The sequence below is a fragment of the Lutjanus erythropterus genome, chromosome 4 (assembly GCF_056507025.1).
Source record: "Lutjanus erythropterus isolate fLutEry1 chromosome 4, fLutEry1.hap2, whole genome shotgun sequence".
In the NCBI taxonomy this organism is placed as follows: Eukaryota; Metazoa; Chordata; class Actinopteri; order Lutjaniformes; family Lutjanidae; genus Lutjanus; species Lutjanus erythropterus.
Window position 1 is genome coordinate 25,015,256 of NC_139320.1, and position 20,081 is coordinate 25,035,336.

At 40.1% G+C, this 20,081-nt stretch overlaps 1 protein-coding gene across 1 annotated transcript in view; it reads left to right on the top strand.

Annotated features, from left to right (window-relative positions):
- The window catches only part of tenm4 (teneurin transmembrane protein 4), a 184,204-nt gene that overhangs the window by 110,881 nt on the left and 53,242 nt on the right, over nucleotides 1-20,081 (top strand). Inside the window, exons 15-19 of the mRNA XM_084717417.1 lie at nucleotides 1,702-1,887; nucleotides 5,111-5,137; nucleotides 9,343-9,489; nucleotides 10,346-10,562; nucleotides 16,530-16,649. Of these exons, the coding sequence (XP_084573543.1) occupies nucleotides 1,702-1,887; nucleotides 5,111-5,137; nucleotides 9,343-9,489; nucleotides 10,346-10,562; nucleotides 16,530-16,649 (697 nt within the window). The remainder of the gene's footprint in view (nucleotides 1-1,701; nucleotides 1,888-5,110; nucleotides 5,138-9,342; nucleotides 9,490-10,345; nucleotides 10,563-16,529; nucleotides 16,650-20,081) is intronic.

Consider the following 20,081-nt stretch of genomic DNA (forward strand, 5'->3'; position numbering starts at 1 on the left):
GGGGTATTTCTCACTGTGGACTCCTCTGGCCACGGATAATGAGGGTTTGCCTGCAGGCTGTAATTGCATCTTTATCACGTTAAAGCTTTCTCCTGTGTTCCAAGTGAGCAGTTGTCTCACAGTCAGTTTTGTCTGACCGGTATGTATTCTAATAATTTTGAGAAAGGAACCGCTATGATCAGTTTTGGGTTGTTGTTTTTTTTTCAACACATGTGCTAATGAGATCACTCAAGATGTTCATTATGCTGATTAGCACCTTCTATTTAACTGTGTTATTATGGTCTTTGGAGGGTGTAGAAGGCGGCGTTGCTCAATAAATAGTTAGAAAATGATTGATGAGCAAACCTTTGTACTGTAACAAAATCCTTTCTGAAATTTTTGCATGTGTAATGAGTTTTGTTTTTTTTTGTTTTTTTTTTTTTGTGTGTGTGTGTGTGTGTGTGTGTGTGTGTGTGTGTGTGTGTGTGTGTGTGTGTGTGTGTGTGTGTGTGTGTGTGTGTGGCAGGCATAAGGGGCACTGATTCAAATGCCGCAAGCATTCTGTACCTCTAAATCAGAAGTCAGATGTAAAATTAGCATTTTCATAGTTTAACAAAGTGCTGAGCTATAATTAGCAGGGAAGAGTGATTTTTAAAAAAGCTTTTTAAGCTGGTAATGTCATGTTATGGTTTGTGGCTGAAAATACTCAAATTTAATTTGTAGCAATGACAAAATAGGCACCGTAAAGGCAGTAATTGACTTATTAAAAGATTTTACCTCCAGTTTGGTCCCCTGTGGTCAAATTTGAATTGGCTTGGCTAATAAGCCTGGAATACATGGCTATTGTTCCTCGTTGCCCATACTGCTAAGCCTCTTTTTTACAGAATAGTTAATAAAGAGGTTAACATTTCAATGAGATTCATAATAAATCTGTCAGTGTTTAATTTCTTTGAGCTTTCGTCTTGTCATACTCTCCCTCGAGTTCATGAGACGTGGGTAATGTCCCAGGCTCTATCACAGCCTGTCAGGGAGGTCTTTCAGCTGCCACACAATAGCGCCAGCCAAGCTTTACTGTGGCTCTGTCTCTCAGTCTCCTTCATTCCATGAATGTACTTCTTCCTCTGGTACACTGCACTTAGGTAGAATAAAAACAGCATATTGACATCTCATGCCTTGAATCATGCTGTGCAGCCTTGCCTCCTGCATGTAGCCTATAGTAAAGCATGTTGTGAACCTATAAACACTGCAGGAACTGTAAAGGAAATACAGCAACATACACAGTTTCATCAAAATGGTGCCGCTGATAATGTTTCCATTCCTACAAGAAATTCCAGCTGTGTATTTTTTCCCCTCTTTACCCCCTTTGTGGCAGAAAGAGGTGAATTTACAAAGAGGAGAAGAGGCAAGGAGAAGAATAAGTCTGCTAAGGCTGCCACAATCCATGTCTTTTCTTTGTAATGGACTTATTAGATTTGTATTGTCAAAAAGGATTGCCCCTTATGAGGTGCAGGAATTTCCTTTCAGCTGCCATCAGACAAGGTAGCGGAGCGTGGCGGCCTTTTCTTGACAATAACTCCTGGATTTGTCTTTTCTTCACCCTTGTTGTCTTGTCCCGTCACCGCCTTGTCTTCCCTTTCCACCCCACTTCCACCCCCCTTCTTTCCTTTCTGTCTGTCTTCCCCCACTCTTTTTTGTCTTTTTCTATGTCCCTGTCTCCCACAGAGATTTGTGCAGCGGACTGTGGTGGCCATGGCATTTGTGTGTCGGGCAGCTGCCGCTGTGACGATGGCTGGATGGGCACTGGGTGTGACCAGAGGGCGTGTCACCCTCGCTGCAACGAACATGGCACTTGCAAGGATGGCAAATGTGAATGCAGTCCGGGCTGGAATGGAGAACACTGCACTATTGGTAGGATGGAAAGAAGTTTTGGTTTGAGTGGGGGGGGTGTATGTATGTGTGTTTGGGGGCCAACAAAGGCGTAGGCTGCCTGTCTGCCTGAGTGTGTATGAAGCGCTGGGTGTGAGGGGAAGGGTCCAGTTGGAGAAGAGAGGGAAAAGCATGCTTAATTGAATTTGTGCAACTCGGTAAAGCATGAACAGGTTTACTCAAGGATCTGAGGCTTGCCTTCATGCATTTTAATGTGGGAATGTGCTAAGGTGTCCTTTCATTTTACTCATCCTTTTCCTCATCTCTTTCTTTGCTCCCTTTCCATTTACTATTAATTTTAAATGCTGACATATGAGTCATATGAGCAGGTCAACCACCACTTTTAGCTTTATGCTAACAATTGTTCTTCTGTAAACACTCACAGAAGTTAAGTTTTCAAGACATTAAATTGAATGTCAAGAGCTTTCTCGAAAACCTTGGCTTACATGAACCTAAAAAAATGTTTAGACTGAGTTTTCGTTGTGTTGCCAGAGAGTGAAGTTGTGAAGTGCCGTGTGTTAAATAGTGGATTTCAAAAACCTTTAGCAGAGGATGTCAGCAGTGATTCATGGGCTCATAATGTTGACTTTTTTATTTTTGATAGAATTGTTCACAGAGAGAATAGTTAGGAGGTAGATGGAGCTTACTAAATGTTGTGTGTATACAAGTGTACTTAATATTAATATTATATTAATATGTATGCTATTTTAAGTGCATTTGTTTGTCAAAGGGACTACTGATGGCGGTAATATGTAAACACCAGCAAGAACAGACAGAAAAGTTGTTATCATAAGTAAGCAGTAGTTGACCTCTGTTTGTGACCTCTCTTTTCTTTTTGAAATTCCCACTGCCAAAAGGACAGCATGAAGATATTTTTGAGTTGAGGTGATGGATGTCGTGAGGTTTGACAGTTTCTATGTTAAGGTGTAGCTTGAGTTCACAAAGACAAGTGTTTCAATGTTAGTTATTCTTGATATTTGATGTCAGGACTGTCAAACCTCCTCCAGACATCAGAGCAAACCATCCAGAGGACATGCTATGTGATGCCTGCTTTGCAAGATTGCAACTTTACCATTCTGTTTCTGTGTTGCATCAGTTCTCTTCTCTTATTTTTACTTCTGTTATCTGCTCTTCTTTTTGGTTCTTTGTTTTAGCGACAGGAAGCAACTAAACACATATACTCCAGTAGTGTAGTGAAGTACAGTGTTGAGATATTGGTACTTTACTAAAGTATTTCCTAGGGCTGGGACGATACACTTATCCCCGGATTTGATACTATCATGCTATACTTGGATGCTGATTCGATTCTGTTTTGCGATTCTCATGTATTGTGGTTCTCCAAGAATTGCAATTCAATATTATGATTTATTGTGATTTTTGTTTGCTTTTTAAAAGTTGAATTATACACTTGTAAAGACTGTGTCATGACTGATATTTCCAAAAACAACACGCATCACATTTCATGTCAGGCTCTCTGAGTTTTATTTCAGGAGCATCATTGCTACATTGCATTTAAAAGTAGTAAATAAAAACATTTCAAAGGAAACATACTACATTTAGGTGTTCCTGCTCATCAAGCTAGTGCTAAAAGAATAATATAATGATAGATAAAATTAAAGGGCCAAAATGAACAGAGCCCCTGATAACTGCACACGGTAGAAGTGTGAAGATGCTGTAGCCAAGTCAGTGTGGACTGTTGAAGCCACAGACGGAGTAAACACTGTTAAGTCAGCAGCTGTTACTTTGTTTCCACAGATCATAGGAAATATATGCCTCTAACTGTGAGCACACATGTCAGTTTATGTTAAGCATGTGAAGTAAAACAGGTCCGTTTGTTAAGATAATATTACAGCAATGCTAATTTCTGTAGCAAAATACTCAGGATTCTTATTATGTGTTAGCATGGAGCTAATGGCCTGAGTGCTAGTTAATATATTAAGAAAAACTAATCACATACCGATTTTTTTCTCCCAACCCTTGCATTTCCAACATATGTCTTTCTTTACATTTCTACTTTATTATATTTCAGTATTTACTTGAACATTGTAATTAGGGATTACTGATTGATACTTTACATGCAAAATATGTGGCAGTCAAATAAAATAAGTGATGCATTCATATAGGTTAAACTACCCAGCAGAATAGTATTGTGTTAAGACTATTATAGTTTAAGTAAAAGATCCCCCACCTGCTTTGTTGACAGTTGCCACTTAACAGGGTAACTCACTCATTATTCTATGATCCAGCCACTCAAGCATCAGAGAGGAAGTGAGAACACAATGGCCATCTCTTCCCCTTCAGTGAACAGAAATGTGCAACTCCCACACATTTGAGTCAATAGAGAGATGGAACAAAAGTTGAGAATGCTGGTATTAATAGGTGAAAGCTTTATTCCATATTCAAGCAGATGAAGATAATTTTTCTCACAGTATTCTCTTGCATATCTTGGAACAGAGCTGCCTGAGTACAGAGCATTGACTCAGTCTGTGAATGTTTTATATGCTGGCCTTACATTATTGATGGGCCTTTTATAAGTGCCATATTGAGATCCCCACTCCCTCGACAAGAATATTCCTCAGTGTCATCCATTAAGAAGCCAAAGATCTCAATTTAAATCAATTTTCATTATTGAGAGCTCTGCGTTGGCCCTGAGCCCCATGCTGTGGAGCACAGGAGATCCAATGGCCCCGCCACTGCCAGAGCCTCTGGTGACCTCATCGTCTATAGAGGTGTTTCAAGATTAAAAGCACTTTTTGTTGAACATCCTGACCTCCTGTACGATATTGCTTGAGAGATTTAAGGGTGGTAATATGTGCATCAATCACGTTGCTTTTGAAATACTCCCCTGAGATATTCTCCCGATCCCGGCAGTTGATAAATGGGGACAGATTGAAATGTTCTTTCTGAACATATCACTTTTTACCCTCTCTTTCTTTATCTGTCTCTTTCTTTATCTCTCTCTCATTCACTTTCTCTGTGTTTCACAACCCCCCTGTCTTTTTTCCATGTCTCCATCCCTCTCCCTCTGTGTTGGATTGTATTTGTTGTGTTGCTTGTAATGCATGATTTTGCTTCATGACTGCATTTTTTCTATTTTTTTTTTATTTATCTTTTGTAATGTAAACTAACACCTTGCCTTGCTGTCTTGTCATGAAAGTGGCACTGTTCAAACCTCCCTTATATGTCCTGTCTTTTATCTCCCAAGCTCACTATCTGGATAAGGTAGTGAAAGGTATGGCATTCCTCCTTCCTTCTATTTTGCCCTCCTCCCATCGTAACTTCAGCCAGCATTAACAAATCATGCACACACATCATGCTCTTCCCCCACATTGACATATGCAAACACTATGCACCTCTTGTTGCCCCAAACGGCTCATTTTAAAGATCCCCACCTGCCATCAACTTTTTGCCATATTGTCACACAGTAATCTCCACTTAGCACTTTCGCACCTGGTGACTCAAGTTTTGCTGCTTTCTTTACTTGTTGGAGATTTTGGTTTGTGTGTGGCCTTGCTTTCTCAATAGGGGGATGTTGGGAAAGGGGCTTCATAACCTGTGCCATGCATTATGGATGAGTGTGCAGCTGTGAGCAGGGCCTGATAGGTGCTGAGGCCGCATCCTCTCTAATTAAAAGAGTTCATGGTCTGGTTGGTGCAGGGCAAGCAGGGGGTGGAGGCTCTGCAGCAACCCTGATTCTCTGCCTCCAGCATCCTCGCTCACTCTCTCTGTGTCCTTGGTAATGGACCACCTGGCATGAGAGCGGCTGCCAGAGGAGTCCTTCGAACACTTGCAGCCTCACGTTTGGAGCTGTTTCAGGCAGGCATGGGCAGGGCTCAGCAGGGGCTCCTCTCTGAAAGGGCTGCCAATTAAGTTGAACTGATGCCAACAGAGAGCGGATCTTTATTTATCCTTGTAATAAACATTCGGGGCTTACTAATCATCTGTCTCCACTGGTCTAACCAGAGTTGTTTTGTCCATTTGCTCAATAAAAGGACGGTTAATGCCCAGACGTGTCTAGGAGGCAAGACATTCTCTAATGACATTAGCTTTCAACAGTGAGTCCATTTCTTCAGGGAAACAGAGTCGGGATTATTTATTTTTCTTACAATTTTTCATGCTCCACAATTTATCCCTGTTATTCAAAAGTCTACTTGCTGGTTTCTCCTTTTTTATTTACCATCTTTTGACAAAGATTCCCAGTTCAACAAAATAACCCATGTTTCTGCCCTATAATATATGTGTAAGTGTAAATAAATGACTGCGACTGAGTGTGCACAGTCGCAGGTTGCTCTCGCCATGTTTCATGATTCGTTCTTGACAGGAGAGTCAAAATATCTAAAAGCTTTGTTATAGTTTAATATTAAACATACAGAACATGCAGAATCAGAACATATATATCTACATGATAACACAGGTGTGAGAGAGAAAACTGGACCAAAAAAGTTGCAAAAGAACTTCCACATACCAAGTTGCAATATTACATGTATTTGCAATGTTTTGGTACGAGATCTTCATCAGGCAAATGTGTGTCAATGAGAAGCCATCTTGAATAGGGAGTGGCTATTAGTCTGCAACCAGTCACATCCCCCATGTGAAATAAGACGAATTAATGGCATAATTAACAATGAACTATTAGACACACTGCTATATTGAAATGACTGTCCACTTACAAATGTAACCTGCATAATTTGGGAATGTATTTCTTATATTTTTTTCAAGAATGCAGTTTAATCATGTGGGGCCTTGAGCATTCATTTACCCATTCAATGTGAGTATTTTAGGGGAACATTTGTAATTGTTTTCAGTGTTTTCCCTATCCTGGTCCTCAGGACTCACTGCCCTGCATGTTTTAGATGTTTCCCTGCTCAAACACACCTGATTCACATGATCAGCTCGTTATCAGGCTTCAGGCTCTCAGGCAGAGGCTTCATGACAAGCTGATCATCTGAATCAGGTGTGTTTGAGCAGAGTAACATCTAACATATGCAGGGCAGCAGTGCTGTTTTTGGCAGCCATTTTTTATTTAGTTTTAGTCTTTTGGACAAAATGCTTATTAGTTTTAGTCACATTTTAGTTATTTCTATCCTTGATAGTTTTAGTCTAGTTTTAGTCGACAAAAACTAAAAGGGTTTTAGTGCAGTTTTAGTTATTAATTTTAGTTGAAAAAAAAGGACTTTAAAACATTAAATTTGGCCAATACAGATATAGGAAATTGTAATTGAGGTTGACAGGTTGTCTTGCAATTCATAAAGCAACAGTTAACTCTCTTAACACTTTTGTATAATCACCAGATTCCTTACCAGTTTGATAGTGCTAGCCTAGACTTCCCCATCCATTTTATTTTCTGCTGGATTATGTGTAAAGTATATCCATAAATCATCACATCTTTTCTGCCCACCAAGCCCTTGTGCTGATGTTGCCGCCATGGTCCATGAACTGTGTGTGTGACTGGCCCGGTGTGCACTGTGTATGCCCGGTTGTGGGCATGACCAAACAAGGACAGGATGTAGGTGCATTGCTGGTATCTTCAGCATTTGGCAGACAAATTGCACATACAGTTGGAGGACATGCCATGCATTTTGATAATCCTATATCCAACCCACTAACATTTTTGTCTCGTCTCCCCTCGTCAACAAAAACAACAGATACGTCTCATCATATTTTCGTCATCAAAGAGCTATGTTTAGCTCGTCACCATCTCGTTTTTGTCATGAAAAAAAGGTGCGTTAGCGAAATCATTTCGTCATTGTCATTGTTAACGAAAACAAAACTGCAAGGTAGTCAGCTCTGAGGACCAGGATAGGGGAAACACCGGTTGTTATACAGGGTGCTTTTATTTTTCTAGCTCTGTTTTGGATAATCGTGAATTTTTATCTATGTCCTCTTATTGCACTTTGGGAATGTAGTTGTACAATAACAACCACTCCCTATTTAAGATGGCTACTCACCGTCACAACCCTTTTGAATGTCTAGTACCAGGGTCAGGATATTGATATTGGCAATGTTTTGTCAGAGTTGTTCCAATAGATTGAAACTTAGCTCTACTTTTGGGGCTTTTACTTTTAAAACACCATTTATAAGCCAGACATGTTGAGTAATATGTAGAACTGTGGATTATAACTCATGTCAGAATGCTGTCTTTCTTTGTAATGGAACAATCAAAATGCAACTGATGCGTCATTCAGTGATCTACAACACACATCTATTCTTGATGCTGCTTCTGCCTTTTATCTCTCTAAATACCTATCTCTGTTTCCTTCTCATCACTGTTTTTTTCCTCTAACTGATCTTCCTCCCTTTAATACATGCCTCTCATTCACCACACCCATCTCTCCTCCTTTCTTGCTCTCTCAGTCTCTACTCTTATTCTCGCTGTGTGATGTAAGAGCATTGAGACAGCTGCCCCAGTCTCTTTAGTTGATAAAATGGGTCAGCTTAACATTCTCTCTATCAAGGCGGCTTGCTAACAGCACAGACTGTGACAGACTTGTGTGTTTGATATCTTGAGAAGTTACCCTCTGCCTCTGCCTCTGCCTCAGCAAGGGGATGCGAATCATAAGGTACCAGATAAATGCCAAACAGCCCCAGAAAAATGGGCAACTTAATCCTCTGATCTGTGCCCTTGTGAAGACCTATCCAGAGAGGAACAGAGGAATGTTTCACCTGTCGTTCTGCTCCAGCCTGCTTTCAGCTTCCCTGGGGTCACATGCCCTGGAACACAGTTTGTAGGAAGCAAAGTCCTCCCCTGCATAATGCTGTTGAGCTCAGCCTTATTCACTTCCTACTTTTGTATTTTACATTCTGCCTCTCCTAATGCCAGAACACTCATACTACCTGAAGGCATAATCTTATTTGTTGCTAAGAACAGTCTGGAGACAGTTTATCAAAAAAAGGGATCAAATAATGATATAAATCTTTTTCAATAATTAATGCAGTTTTGTTGCAGCTTGTTCTCTTATGTAGACAGTAGCAGTAATGCCATGATCTTAATGACGGTCACATTTGAAAATCACATGAAAACGGATCCAATTATGTGCAGGAATGCCAGCAAACACACCACTGCTCTCATTACCTAGCTGTAGTTGCATAGATACAGGAGGCCAGTCTACTGTAGTAATGAGTGAATATTGATTTAGAAGATCCCTGTTATCTGATTTTACTGCAAAGGGATATTAGAAGCTTCACAAAAGGTGTGTCAAATTAATCAACTTCAGCTGAGGGCCATTATGGCCATCCTCGCCCATTTAAAATCTTCAAATGACGATCAGAGAACTATTAGCAGCAAACCATTGTCATCAACAAGCCCACATTGTTGTCACTGTTTTATTGTTGGTGTTTTTTCACAAACAGTGTACAGTATTTATCTGTCACCCATTAAAAGCTGCTTTATTTGATATTCTGTGCCGACCTCTGTCTTTGTCCTTTTTTGTTGCACAGAGGGCTGTCCTGGTTTGTGCAATGGAAATGGTAGGTGCACTCTGGGTAACAATGGCTGGTACTGTGTGTGCCAGCTGGGCTGGAGGGGCACTGGCTGTGACACCTCCATGGAAACTGCCTGCAGTGATGTCAAGGACAACGATGGAGGTAAAATCACAAACAGCACACAGCAATGCCTTTTGACACTGGCATCAACAGGGACTCTTAACTAGACATGATTTGACTATAGAATTAACCACTTTTGTTCTTCAGAATATACTGTACCTGCTTTATGCTTCCTAGGCTCAGTGGTACTCTTAAGCAGGTGAGGATGAGGAATGACTTCCAGTCAGTCACCTGGACAACAGGTTTTTATTAAAAAGCATAGTAGCTGGCCTGAGGCCCCGAGCATGCTCTGGCCCCAGGAGGAAGTCCCGGCTCTGCCCTCTAACTAGCCCCAAGCAGAGCCAGGCACACACACACAGAGCCAGCCAGGGGGCTGCACCACTCTTGAGGCCAAGTAGAAGACGTGACTTCCTTTCTTCCAGACCTCATTCTGGGCTTGAGCTATGCGCTAGCATCCCTTATTTATGCAGGGGCTGTTTGTCTCCCCATCACTGTGCAGGGACCATAGGGCTCTCACTGGCAAAGACGGGGTGCTGCTGGGGATTTGACTGACTCCTGACAGCAGGGTTTATTTTTATCACCCATCTGGCCAGATAGGCCCCTGAAAGCAAAGGGTAGGGAGTCCAATGACCCACTTCAGCAAAGTAAAGTGCATTGCACAGCAGCTCTTTCTGTCTTGTTTTATTTCATCTAAATTACACATAGAGAGCCACAAGCAATGCTGGAGGTGTTCTCCAGGATGAGACACACATAACATGGTTCCAATCATGTATTAAAGCAACCGTCAAAGTGAATAATGCCCAGATGGCTCAAATATATATATATGCTTAGTTTCTTTGCTAGGTGTGTGTCCAGGCTGTTGTTTAATAAGAGTGTGTGACTTGTTTGACCTTGTCAGATGGCCTGGTGGACTGCATGGATCCAGACTGCTGTCTGCAGGCATCCTGTCACACCACCTCTCTGTGTGTGGGCTCCCCGGACCCCCTGGACATCATCCAGGAGACACAGATGTCCTCTGCACAGAGCAACCTGCAGACTTTCTTTGACCGGGTGCACTTCCTGGTGGGCAGAGACAGCACCCACATCATCCCTGGTGCCAACCCCTTTGATGGAAAGTAAGTGACTTGGAGATTACTCCCACCGACACCAGCCAGTGCAACATTATGTAATGAGACAAAAGCTATTATTCTCTAGGGAAGTGGTGTCTGATGTCAATATTAAATTTTATTCTCATTTTTCTACATCATCATTTGTTTTTCATGCATCATTTTTTTCTTCTTCATAATAATTGAGTCAGTTAAATTAGTATTTGCTCGATTTAATATGTTTCACATTTTAATTAAACTATTCAGAATGTTTGGCTTTTATTGTATGTGTTGCTCTGCTCATTTCCATTGTATTTGACAGTAATCTAGTCTGAATTTACATTACAGCTAACATAACTTTTTATGTAATGAAGGAATGACATTTCAGGTGCAAGCACAGATCAATCAGTGGCCTTTCTTTTTTGCATTATAAAGGCCAGTGCTATTACAACATAGTGGTTATTGTACTGACAGATCTTAGCCAACAAGATCTTAGCCTTAGACAACAATGTCTGTGCGAGGGAGGGGAGGCAGCTGTAGGCAATGGAGGCTGAAATGGGCAGGGACCGGTGGCGTGCATAGCTACAAGGATGATAGACAGATGATGATGATGGACAAACATAGAATGTGGCAAAAAGCAAGGAGCATTCCCTGGCACAAAAGACATCTCATATTCATGTATTGTGATTACTTTTACTGTAATCCATCTGAGGCCCACTCCCAGAGGCAGAGCTCACGACACCCCAGCCACGGAATCTGAGATGCTTTCATATCAGGCAGGATGGCTGTCAAAGTCCCATAAGATTCCCCTGCCTCTCGTTTCCTTTGTCTCCTTCTCTTTTCATCTTTAATCGCTTGTGAGGCAGTGTCACCTTATTTGCATCCCACTTGCTTGTGCATCTCTCTCATCTTGGCTTACTAGACTCCTGTGAAACAAACAGTCAAAACAAAATAAATTGAGAATAAAATAAGTTGAGAATATTTCAAAATTTACTCTCTGGTGATACAATTTTATAAAATGGTGTCAGAAAATAGCAGACAAATCAAACAAACTTCACAGCATCGAGTTGTTATTTGAGGCTTTTTTACTTCTTTTTTTCCAAAATGATGGCAGAAGGCTATGGTTTCAGACATCCCTATTTTTAGTCCAGCAGAGCTGTTGCTTTGTTCTTGAAGGGAAAATCAATTTCAAAAGTGTCCTCGAGCAGGATCATTTCCTTTAGTATAATTTGCTACACAACACATCTTAGTATTGGGTGCCTGTTGAGATGTGCAAATAATGTGCTGTTTGCTAACCTAATGCAGACAGCATTAGATATTGCTGCAGTAAAACATATTTTTATACTTCTCCTCCCTTTAGCCCATTATATTAAGACAAAAATCTAATGAAATCCACATTTTTTAAATTGAATTACTTCTTGTAATTGTTTCATGCAAATTCAAACCAATCTTCAGTTGAATATAATTGAAATAAAAGCATTTCTTTTTAAAAAATGTATTGTAGGCCTATCTATGCATTTCTGAAGGATTTCATGCTGCAATTGACTGATATACTATGTGTAGAAAAGAACAGCTTGTTCAACAATATTTGTCTTCCAGCAAAAAGTGGCAGAGCATATTAGCAAGTTATCAAGTTACATTTACAATCAGCTACGCAAGACAGCTCGAGTTTTCACCACATATTCTGCAGTGTTTGGTGAGAGCACAGATGAAACCAACACTGCTCAGTTAGCCATTTTCATCAGGGGTGTTACTGACTAATTTAAAGTGGCAAAAAAGTTGCTCAGTTTGTGTCCAGTACATAGCTAACTAAGGTATAGAAAAATGTATAGAAAATGCTGTTTGCATTTCTTTGGTAAAGTGTAATGGAAGTATGTTAGTAATGGAAACAAACAAAAAAAAAAATCAGAAATATTATTCTTTCTTGCATAACTTGAACATTGAAGTGCCCTCCACCCCACCTCTTTGCTCTTTTATTCCCTTGTTAGTATCTGCATATGATTAGAATTCATAGTCATTCACTTTGCCATTACAAAAAGAAAAAATAATGTATGAATTACGTCAGCTTTCATAAAATTCAATCTCTGCCTGTTTTTGAACTTTCTGGTGCAGTGTCAGCCAACACTTGAGAAAAGCCCTTGTAACACACATTGTGACATTTCCCTCATTGACATTTTTCTGGCTTTCAAGAACCACTCAACATTTTGCAGCTCTGCACTGGACAGAGGAAGAAGCGTAGAGGGTTGAGTAATACTCTTGTCTCTCTCACAAGAAGATGCAGCCATAAATAAGTAAAATCAAGAATCCAGAGATGAGCTGCAAGATTGGAAGCCTCGGCTCACCTAAAAATATCAGTGATTATCTATTATTCATGCCTGGTATTCATTCCCCACCCACCGACAGATATGAGCGCTTATGACAGGGGCCTCTAGGCTTCAGATGAGCCTTACAGGCACGGTCTCAGCATCTTCCTGATATCCCTGCCCTGGTCACTTGATCATCTCTTTATTGATCCATTAACCACTTCCTCATGCTGGTAGACATGTTGGACTGCTATTTCTGATGTTTCCCACCACAAAAAGCTGCAAAGGTGCCACTGAATAAAGCATCTGCCACTGCATAAAACGTCTCGACTCTCCACCATGACACATAATACGAAAGACTGCCAAGGCCCAGCAGTAGATGCTGACTAGAATAGTAAACAGGGACTTTGTCCACGGAACAATTTGGGGAAAGATTGATAGCTGGCTTATAATAGCAAGGCAGAAGCCATTCGCTTCATTTACAGGCTTGCACATTTATTATTTTATTTATAACTCTTTTATTAGCATTAGGCCATTAGTGTCAGAAAATTTCTTGTTTGTTTTGTTCGCAGTGTGCTCCATCCCTTTTAGCAGTGTTATATATTTGGAGAGCTAAAAATTTACATTAACGTCTCTTCATTTTACGCTCTTCAGCGTGCTTGGTAGCACACAAGCAGGGGAAGAGAGGGCTGCAGTGACATGCTTATACAGTATTTGCAGCAGGGTTTACCCTATAATCAAGTAATTTGCGTGGGTAATGATGTTTTTGTTGCCTCTGTGGTGATGGTACCATTTATTAGCTTTGTCCATTGAATGTTCTCTATACTTAAGTCTGGCGTGCTACTTTTTCTATTTTGTAATACTACAGAGCAGAGCAATTCCATGCTGTTAAAGGGATATTTTCCAGTTTTGTAACAAATTTGTTACACATCTGTATGTGTTTGATGCTTATATATATGTGTGTGTATATATATATATATATATATATATATATATATATATATATATATATATATATATATATATATATATATACACATACACATACACATAGTGTAAGTGTGTTCAGTTTCATTAGTAGTCATTCACTTCAGGAAAAACAGGCAGGCGTAGTAAATTAATATAACAGTTGAATTCTTCATGAAAATTGCTGAAATTGGCTGCAAGTTGTACTGGCTCTCCTCATGTTCAAAAATATGTCTAACAAACAAACTTCAGTCTCAATTAGAAATTTTGACTAGGGTTGAATAATTAATAGAAGTGTTGTCGAACTCGCAATATTACACCTCCTGTGATTTTTAGACTGCAGGACATGCAATATTTGTTGTACTGCAGAGCTGTCCTGGCCTACACATGACATTCTACAGACTGAAGAAAAAATATTTGGTTGGTACAGACCCCACAGAAATCACGTCATGATTTATTTTAATATGTTTTTCATTGAAAATGAGAATAATGAAAAAAAATCATCATATCACAATTGCAATATGAGTTGAAATAATCAGTTATTTTTTCAAAGTCATTCAATCCTGGTTGTGATGATAGATGTTCTGTACCATTTTTTCCTTCCCGATACTGATTTTGATACCTGAACTTTGCGTATTGGCTAGTACCGATCCCATACGAGCACTGGGGGAAAAACGAAACAAAACATGGCATCAGATCGGACTCGCATACTCACAGATACCAATCTCATCTCTCATATCTTATTGTATTGCAACAACCCGGTTGTGACATTGATTGGAGAGTAGAGTTGTCATGATACCAGAGTTTTAAACTTTCGTACAGTACTTGTATAAAAAAAAAAACACTACTCAATACCTCTTTCAATACCATGGGAAAAAGAAAAAAAAGCATAATAGGATCAGTCTGTTCTTTGTTGTCATTTACAACCTGCACACAGTGCTGGTACAGAAAAACACGGTCTAAAAACAGAGCTGAACTGACGTCCTAAATGAGCACTTAGATCACTGTTTTTACAGCTTTGCTACTGTCGATACTAAGAAATGTTAGAATTGTATAGTTTTAAACATGCAGTATTGAAAAAGTATCAATACTTGAATACTTTTGATGGAAGAGTCACTTCAGAACAGCTTGTTCAAATGGTGTGGGTTCATCATGTTTAAGTAAGTGAAGCAGTGAGGGGTGTCAGCTTCATGTGTTAACATTACTTACATGAGAATGTAATCTCAAGTCACATTGTTATCCATAACGCTCCCTTTTTAAAGGACATAAACCAGAGATGATTTCTTGTCCTGCGGCTTCACCTGTTTATTTTTCACATGTCCTCACTTTGCCCTCTGCGGGTGATATATGATAAACTGGAGGTTGGAGATATTGTGAAGTCTCTTTTGACTTTGTGAATCCTCTTGGACTAGTGAAATCTCATACGGAGGGGAAGTTTCTGCAGTGGCTGCTTCACGCTTCCTTTGCTGCTCTTTCTTTCGGTTTTATTTGATGTCAATATTTAAATCATTTGTCTTGACAGCGAGGAATCATCTCCCCATGTGGTTCACAGAGGCAGGAAGGAGATAGTTCCACTTTCACAGCTCCATCTGAAGAAAATGTGGATGATTGCCTCTTCAAACAAGACTCTAAAATAAACTGTCGGCATGAATGATTAATCGTAGACAGCCAGGCCAGTGCTGGGTTAACTTAAGTAGTAATTCTATGTAAATTCATCCAGATAGATCTTTGGGTATGAGCCCAAGGATTCAGAGCAGTATCTCCTTGCTTGTTTACAGTGCAGTGGTGGACAGCCAAGGTCTTCTGAAGGGGACACGGCCTAATTAACATAAAACTGGGTTTCTGGGGACCAGGATAGTGTGGGGTGAATGATCTTGCCTCTGGTAAGGACATGTTGAGGGCAGCTACTAACACACTAGTGTTAATTGTTTCCAGTACGTGGCAGTGTTTAAGACCCAAATGTATTAAAAATAGCCATGGTCTAATGAAGAAGTGGCAGGAAGGCATTTGTTAGGGGATTTTTTTGCAAACGACTACAGAAACGATGGCTGACCATGAGTTGGGCCTTGCTAATGACGAGGGCAGGGCTCAGCGAGGGAGACGTGATACAGCAAGGTCTCAACTCATCAGTTCAGTAAGATTAGGAGGTGAATTTGGATGACTTCCCAGTATTGATTGGTGGGGACTGATGATCAGATCTAATTTATGCAGCTTCTGGAGACCTGATGTCAGTCTGGAAATCTGTCGAGGTCTTGATAACCAGCCAAGCAAGTCTTGCAATCTGCAAGTCCTATTATTTCCCTCTGTTGTATTCTGTAATGGAAAAGATAAATCCTCTTTTTTTTAATTAGAGCAAAAGCAAAGTAAAGCTTCTTTATCTCATTATCCTTCCATTCTGGGTAGAAAAACCCTTAGAGGCATCCCAGGGGGTGTTAGGTTGTTCTCTTTCTGTTATGGCTGTTTATTTTTGTTGTATATAGTATTTCGTTTTGATAACATCCATACATACTGTATATTTTTTCAATGTTGCTGTTATCCAGCCCTGTGTGCATATATGAGGTGAACAGAAGAAATAGCAATACAATGCAGTCGAATACCAAAACTAATTTGCAAGATTTACTGCAGGAGGGCTATAATTTTTGGACTTGGATGTATTTGTACCTTGATAGTTTGGTTGAAAAGTATTCCATCATTGTGATTGTGCTGGTCTCTCTCTTTTGCCACGCAGCCATGCTTGTGTTATTCGTGGACAAGTTGTTACCTCAGATGGAACACCGCTGGTAGGAGTCAACATCAGTTTTATCAACAACCCGTCATATGGTTACACAATCACGAGGCAGGATGGAAGGTAAGAGCCCTCTTATTTATATTAACACATGCACACACACACACACACACACACACTGAACGAAGGAATGCAATGCAAATGGCACTAACTGCTACCTAAATATTCTGTACAGAGATGTGACAATGATATTTATATTATTGTCAAATAGTGTTTAGCCGTGCTGAATTCTAATGATGGGAGGCAAAAACACAGTTGCCACTGCAAACTGTGCCGCCATTGATCTGCTTTGTGCTTTCATTTGGTCCAATTTTGGAGTTCTCGGCTCAATTCCCAGAGAAATCAAACAAAGCCCTTCTGGTACACTCATAAGTTATGCTTCAGTAGCAGCAGGGAGGGGAAAGAATAAAATATGCCAATTCAAAGCAGCACACTGGGGCTATGAAACATAGTGCAGATGGACATTATTTATTTGACAATGGAAGATTTTGAAAATTAAGTGAGACATTAAAGTTTAGGCCACAGCCCTGTAATTAATTCTTTGCATTTTCCCACTTTTTTTTGTTTAGCTTAATAATACTTCCTATCTTCATCCATGCCTATTGGTGAAAAAATAATCCTAATCCTAACTGTATTCAAAAGTGTGATCATGTCCATAAAATAATATAGACTAAGTGCACTGATTCACTTGGACCATTTCCACTGTCTTCCTTAGACAATTCCACATGTCTTCTGCCTCTGCAAGAAACAGTGAACCTTGTCAATAAATTCATCGTCTAGCTGCTTGTTGCATTACAGTACCAATAGAACCCCTTTGTAGAAAGATAAATTGCTGTGTGTTGAAGTGCTCGGATAAAACAAGCGGAAAAAGTCTCAGTTTTCTGTTTGGCTTTCTTTGAGCGACTCTATGCCAGCTGCTTCACCACCAGGAGAGTTTCTCAGAGAAACCCAGACAAAAACCTCAGACTGTTTTCGATGTGTTTCTTGCAGTGAAAGAGAAAGGCCTGAGAGAAAACTTTGGCTAACGCTGTTTCTATAGTTTCTGTTCTTTTCTGAATATGTTTTTTGGATCAGATTGCACACATACCGTGCACTCACAACCTCCAATCCCCCTGTATCTCTCAAAATAGTCAGTGTTAGTAAGACCTTGTGGCAAGCCAAGCTCCTCTATCACAGCACAGCATGAATTGGTGTTTGCTCTCCAAGCTCCACTTCCTCCTGACACTTTTATCAGTCACTGACACTCTAAAGGCCCACATCTTAGCCGCTGGTCTGATCTTGATAATTCCTGCTTCTCCTCATTCCTTCCATCTTCTTGTCAGTCTCCTCTTCTTCTTAGTTGTACAAAAATCTCTCATCTCCACCTCATCATCTTCACCTTCCTCACTTATTTCATCCGCTCTCTATCCCTTCACGCTTTTCCTCCCCCAATCTCCCATTGCCCCTAAGCCTTTCCTTTCTGGCCACTACTCTTTCACTTATTTCCTGTGCTTTCCTTGAGCCCAGGTCTCATGTCCTTTCCACTGCACTGGCTTCCCTCATCTCTATCCTTTTCCCATTTATGCGTGTCCCATTTTTCTTATGCATCACTCAGTTTTTCCTTAGCGAAGCTCTATACTCTTTTCTCCCTTCCAGAATATGTGTAAACACTACTCCATCTCCCAGGTTCCCCTGTAAACATGCCCAGTCTCCTGCAACTCCCCTGCAATCACTGTAAACTGGCTCAGTGCAGCGTGAAATCAGAAATGCACCTGTTCAGCCACTTAGAAATGGGAAAGCTGTCTCAACTCATTTTTATGATGTGTTCTTTATTGTCCAAGAGCTTAGTTTTTTAAATTACCTTTTCACTATCTTGAAAAGTTTTCTGGCCTAAACAAAAGAGGTTAGTTTAGTTTCCTTACAGCTGTGTACCCATTTTCTGACTGGCTGAGCATTGAGGCACACTTGTTCCCTTTTATGTTTTTCTCCAATTATGAATAAACTGCTGATATGGATTCCAGCTTATTGCATTAATAGATGCTTGTGAGGATCTCTATAGGAGCCCTGATATGTTTGTTAAAAGATCCATCCTCTTGTCCTAAGAGGACCCTGTATAATGGCCACATCTCACATATGATTGTTATTATTTTATTTGTTATTTTTTTATTCATTCATTAAGTAGTTAATTAGAGGACACCAATGTGGTATTGAGTTTGAATAAATCACACTAATGAATGAGGATCTAACTTAGACAGAGAATTCATGGTCAAAACAGACTGAAAAAACTGTTGCTGTTCTGAGGAGAGGTCTGGCACTTATTCAGAGATGTGCTAGAGTTTTACCTCAAGAATGCATTTCTCATATTGTTCAAACATTAGTCATCATCATTATTATTATTGGTTAGCCATAACTCTAATACGAGGCATACATCAAGAGGTTGTTTTTTTCAGGGTACTCTTATGTACAAGAGAATTAATTTATGGAATGGTTAGCTGTCAGAAATTACACATTTAACAAGTAAAACTTTTTAAAAGAGAAAATATTTAATGGCACAGAGTACGAGCCCCTTTTTAAATAGGACATAGTATTTGTCTCATGATCATCGATTAGAAACTTTCTTGGTCATGCGTCATTTTATTTTTACTCTTTTTTTCTCAGTCACTGTATACACTGTTTTTACTATTATCGTTATTACTTTTGAGCAGTGTCAAACACCTTAATGACTGTTTTAAGATATAATGTATGGACTTGATGCCATTGTTGTAATTATTGTACTTAGTAGTTTTAGTGTTGCTATTTGGTTTTTAATCGTTACACATTATGGTGTCATCTTTACCAGGTAAATAAATAAATTAGGGAGGAAAATACATACATAAAGTGCCCACCACACCAATTACCTGAGCATGTATGCAGTTCTATTTCATTCTTACCAGCTTTTTACTGTGTCCTTGGTCCACTTTAACATCATGTAGATCCAATTCATTATAAGTTTACACTGGCTCAGAAATGACTGCGTATAATTTGTATGAGGCGTGCCAAGTTCATTGGCAGGGTTAACTCTTTGAGCTTGATGCATTCCCTGAGGGCACAAGCAAGTGAGGCTGTTGTAGGTAGCTTAATAAGTTTTGTCACATGGCTTAAGGCTGTTGTCATGATTGATAACAGCCAGTGAATCCCTTCATCGATTGGCCACGCTGCCCATGAGTATCTGTCCAGAAGTCTTTTGAGCATGCATAGCCTGAGCCCGCCAGGTGTCATGCAGACTGACCAGCTGCAGCTGTAGGGCCGCTGATGGATCACGGCAGCACAAGGATGCCACTTTCCAACCCCATCCGCTCTGCAGCCTCTGTTCTGCTGGACACACTTGCTCTGCTCACACCCAGCCAAGGGCGAAACTGCAAGGGTGGAACAAACCTTTGTTTATCGCCTCAGCCAATCAGATGTTTACTCTCAAGGGAGGTTAGACTGAGCAGATTCTTTATATAGAAGCTTAATCCAAGAGGGAGCTTACCTGGT